Source organism: Condylura cristata, unplaced genomic scaffold (assembly GCF_000260355.1).
Source record: "Condylura cristata isolate star-nosed mole 26May11 unplaced genomic scaffold, ConCri1.0 scaffold00002, whole genome shotgun sequence".
Taxonomy (NCBI): domain Eukaryota; kingdom Metazoa; phylum Chordata; class Mammalia; order Eulipotyphla; family Talpidae; genus Condylura; species Condylura cristata.
This window is the reverse complement of record NW_004567103.1, coordinates 20011553-20016852: the sequence shown is the minus strand read 5'-3', so window position 1 is coordinate 20016852 and position 5300 is coordinate 20011553. Positions and strand designations below refer to the sequence as shown.

At 36.1% G+C, this 5300-nt stretch overlaps 1 protein-coding gene across 1 annotated transcript in view; it reads left to right on the top strand.

The window, feature by feature from the left end:
- PIKFYVE (phosphoinositide kinase, FYVE finger containing) overlaps positions 1 to 5300 on the top strand; it is a 77432-nt gene that overhangs the window by 19874 nt on the left and 52258 nt on the right. The window contains exons 8-9 of the mRNA XM_004674812.2: positions 2440 to 2578; positions 4043 to 4200. Coding sequence (XP_004674869.1) covers positions 2440 to 2578; positions 4043 to 4200 — 297 coding nt within the window. The remainder of the gene's footprint in view (positions 1 to 2439; positions 2579 to 4042; positions 4201 to 5300) is intronic.

Here is a 5300-nt window from a genome sequence, read left to right as displayed (position 1 = left end):
AAAAAAAAAAAAAAAAAAGCTGGTGCAATAATCCAGGCAAGAGAATAAGCTTAGGTCACAGGAAGAAAAATGAAGTAAATGAGGAAAATGATTTAATTGTAGGCATATTTGGATTTTAAAGCTAACAAGATTTGCTAACCAACTGCATATCAAAGGTGACTCAGAATGTTGGAACTCGTACTAAGATGGACAAAACGGGTTTTAGAAATGTTGAATTTGAAACATCTTTCTAGACACTCAAGTGAGATATCACATAGTTGCTGATATGAGTCTACAATTCAGGGAGAGGTGCAAGCAAGAGATACAAAATTAGGTCAAGTGACTGGTATTTAAAGCCATGAGCCTGGATGGAGATCATGAAAAGAATGAGTGTGAAAAATGAGAAAATGAGGACAATGGCCTGGGACTGGGAAGATGAAGTGGATTTATAAAGGTGACTGAGAAGGAAAAACCAGTGACAAGGGGAAAGGGATAACAGGAGAGTATGCTTCCTTAGAAGCCGAGAGAAGATTTTCAAGGCAGGGAGTTATCCTGCTGGGATGTCAAGTAGGAAGAAAAGTGGAAACTGGATATAACAAACAATACTGGTAATTTTGATAAACAATTTCAGTGGGTTATTTGTGATTCAAGAAAGAATGGAAGGTGATTAGAGATAGAAGTTTTGCTTTGAAGTGGGGAAGAGAAAGGACTCACAGGATGTGGAGTCAAGAGATAATTTTTTTTTTTGAAGATTTATGTATTCATACAGAACTGGGGTACAAGCCAGAGATGTGGAAGGTGAGAGGATTCACCAGAGACAGAGCGGGGAGCAGAACAGGCAGATCGACGAAGTACACTGCTGAGGGAAGCAGTGGGTGGGTCAGGAGAAGTCTGCCATGCCATGTGGTCACCTCCGGGGCAGGCAGGGGTCGAACTCAATGCAGAAGTGGCTTTAGCTTCTTAGTGCTGTGCTTTAACCCGCTGCACCACCAGGGAGGGCCAGTCAATTGATAATTTTTAAAAAGATGTAGCAAACTATCATACTCCTATTGTCATGAGATGTAGAGATAGCTTGCTCATTTACAGAAGATCTTTTTTTTTTTTTGAATTAATGCAACTGAGTTTGCTTGATAGGTTTTAGGAAATATAGAACTTAATCTGTGAGTGCTATCTTTCTAAATTAGATTTTAGTCAGCATTTGTACCCTAGCTAACTCTCTCAACATTTGACAAAATTGATTGATTTTTCATTTATTCTTGTTGCCACTCTCAGAATATATGCAGATAATTGGACCAGGAAGCAGAGTGCATGTATAATGCACACATTGAAAAATAGATTTTAATTAGTTGAATAAGTTGCAGTGTATACTTTTCACTAAAAGTATATGCCAAGAAATAAGTATTTGATTATTTAAAACATTTTGCTTATAGACTATATTTATTTGATACCACATGGTGGTTCTTCATTAAGAATGACTTTTTGCTAACCTTAAAACCTGAAATTATGTTTTTTTTAAATGCCTATATCTTCATATTGGAGAGAACATGGTTTTTCATTGGATACTTGGCTTTGACTGGTAGTCCTGTTATTTATTAGTTGAACTATATAAACAAATAACTTAACCTGATTCTTGATTCATCTGTAAAATGATTTGGAAGTAGTACTCCAAAGGCTACTGTTAAGGATTAGACGAGGGTATAGCCCTAATCAATATAATGAAAGTTACATATGGAGTGTTTAACATATGCTAGATGCTTTTGCTTTTGACTGATTTTTTTTTTAATTGAACAAATGCAAAATATAGTAATTGTGGGATACTGTTTTAAATAGGTCTAACAAGAAGAAAGAAATTCTTTTTGGGGCTTAATATGTAACTTAATTGGGGTTCTAAGTATTCACTGTTAACACACCATACATTTTCAACTCTACAATTCATATTGACTTGGCTTGTGGGCCATAGTTTGCTGCCCCTTATCTGCAAGATTACCCCTGCATTTAGACTGATTTTTTTATGTTTGTAAGTTTATCATTTTAGCCAGAGGTTTTTGTATTTTACTTCCTTTGGAAAATTACTTCTATATGAACACCATCTGTAATTGCATTCCTGTGGTCTTCCCATAATGATGTTCCTTTAAACTTATTCTCAAATAATTTTAGAACTAAGGTAGAAGTTGTAAATACAGCACAGAGACATGGTAGCTCCTTCCAGTGATACACCACTACCTTTAAAAGAAACCTTAATGTTGTCAAGTAAGCATTTATTTAAAAAGGTGATGGTGCATGGGTGGTGGAAATTCTATGGGGACTACATACCTGAGAAAGGAAAGCAAATACTGTTAAAAAAAAAAAAAGATGTGAAATATATGTAAATAAATTATTTAAAAAATGAATATATACTGTACTTCTGTGTATTGATGAAGAATTTATGTCTTTGTTTTCACTTTTTGTTTTTATTTTCAGATCAGCCAGCATTACTAACCTGTCCCTGGATCGATCTGCTTCTCCCATGGTTCCTTCCTATGAGACATCTGTCAGCCCCCAAGCTAACCGAACATACGTTAGGACAGAGACTACTGAGGATGAACGCAAAATTCTTCTGGTATGAGTCTATTGTCTTTGATCGCATTGCTTGTTTTGAGCACATGGAGTGTTTATTTCACTGAATTTTTAAAAAGGAAACATGCAAATGAAATAGCCAGTTAGTTTATAATTAAATAGAGGAACTAGCATAAGTTTTTATTAAGTTCACTTGAAAAATTGTTTACAAATTCAGTACTCATATATTGCATTAAATTTTTCTTGGCCCCTTTCCTGACAAGATCAGAATATAGCTGCCTACCAGAGAGCTTAACTTGTATTAGGTCCTGTTTGCTATTTAAACTTTGAAGCATGTTTTCATACATGTGTAATGCTCTTCAAATATTTAATATTATATATTTATATGAGATGATAATTAGCTGTTTGTCGAATTTATCTGTGTGTAAAAAAACTATGTTCAATTGTAAGAGTGATTCAATAAAATGGAAAACAATGACTTTTGTCCTAAAGCTTACATTTTAAAAGGAAGAAATACAGTCAGTGAGCAGGTCCTTAGTAGTACTTTGTACTAGAGAAAGCAAATCTTATTCTGAGGTGTGAAGAAAGGTATATAGGGGTGAATAAGCATGAAATTTTCCACAGACTGAAGTATTATTAAATTGGGAGAAGTTGGGACAGAGTTTAATTTGGAGTATACGGCAATGAGATTCTAGAGTTACTTGGGACTACCTTGTGGAAGGTGGTAAATTTAGTCTTTGTAAGCAGAGAGTTACACCTCGTGGAAACACTGAGCAACACTGGAAATTGTTTGGCCAGAGAGTAAATCACTAAATCTCTTTCTTTTCTTTTTTTTTTTTAAAAAGATTTATTTATTTATGTATACAGAACTGGGGTACAGGCCAGAGGTGCAGGTGGTGATGAGAGGATTCACCAGAGACAGAGTGGGGAGGAGAACAGGCAGATCGATGAAGTACACTGCTGAGAGGAGCAGCGGGAGGGTCAGGAGAGGTCTGCCACACCATTTGGGTCACCTCCGGGGCCAAGGATTGAACTTGTGGTGAAGTGGCTTTTGCTTCTTAGTGCTGCGTTTACTTGCTGTGCCACCAGGGAGAGCCCTGAAGGTCTTTCTTTAGGAAAATTCCTGTGCTAGTTGTGTACAAGTGAAAATGCAGAAAGTCAGGTACAGTGAGACTGCTAGAAATAGTTACTTTAGACAAGTATGATTGACCATTATTTCCCTCTCATTACCCCATCTCCAAGAAGTGTATGCTACTTTGCACTTAGATAATAGCAGACTTGGTACTATATCTCCAGTGACCTAAAAAAGGAATTATTTGGGGTGGTTGATTTTCAAGAGAAAAAGAAGTGTTTCACTATTCTCTGTGCACATACCATTTCTATAAAATTGTTTAGCTATGACAAATCTGAATTGAATTTCCTTTTATGATTCTAAAATCACAGGAAAGTATCTGAGAAATAATGGTATCCTTTATAGGAGTAATTCTTGTTCATAATGTGATTTCAGGACAGTGTTCAGTTAAAGGACCTATGGAAAAAAATCTGCCATCACAGTAGTGGAATGGAGTTTCAGGATCACCGCTACTGGTTAAGAACGCATCCCAACTGTATTGTGGGAAAGGAATTGGTCAACTGGTTAATCCGAAATGGACACATTGCTACAAGGTAATGTAATCTTAAGGAAGACTTGTTGATCTTATTTTATTAATTTATGTTTAATGAATTCTACTTTACCCATGTATTTTTAATAGTTGTAATTATAAAAGGAGCAAATTTTTTTTGTGTTTGTGAGTGTGCTGCTATGTTTTATGTATTCAGTGTTGGGTTATGCTCTTATATGACCCTCCTCCCACTGGGTGTTAATCAGTTGAACACAGATTCAGGGAGCCAGATGGGGTCACACTTTATCATATTTATTAAAAGCAGATATGTGCGGAATTGCCCAAACCCAGAGCTCTCTAGTAAACAGGATTGGAGAATATAGCTAGAGCCAATGCCAAAACCTAACTGCCAAATTCTCCTGTCACTGTCCTGTAACCTGCCACTACAATCTGTCTTGAGAGTTGGCTCCATAAGCTACATCTGGAGTGTCTGGGCCTGCCTCATAAGTCACTCATTTGTTAAAACGAGTGACAGAGAGGTCCTGTTACCTTTTAAGTTCACATGTCCCTTAGCTTTTCTCTCTGTTAGACTAGCTATTATTACTCTTTCAGGAAGAGTTAAAAACAGCTTTACACACACACATACCAAAAAAAAAAAAACAAAACAGCTTTACACAGTGAAACCCTGGGTTCCAGTTTTGACCATACTCTGTCTCCTGTTAGCTTTGTACCTTTAGTCAAGTTGAGACTTGAACCTCCAGAGTTCAAGGAAAATATATGGTCTTGTAAGGAAACCAGGAGGATCAAGTGAAATATTACGGATTAAAGAGCTTTATAAATTGTAAAATGCCATGAAAATGCAATGTGTTAATAACTTTATTTCATGTATATGAGTATGCATTGTGTATCTATGTTTATAATACCTGGCATTGTCTTCCCATTAAGACTGTAAGCTTGATGATAGGAGCCATACCAGTGTAAGCACTGTTTTACTCCTGCAGTAATTATCGTAGTATGCATACATTGAATGCTTAATAAACGCTTGTTAGAAGTGAAGTTAGGATTGCTTTACCAGTGGGTTTTCTTTTACCATAGTGCCAGGGAAGATCTTTAAATATGACTTCAAGTCTTTTTGGTTTATCCTTCCCCTATTAAAAAAAAAAA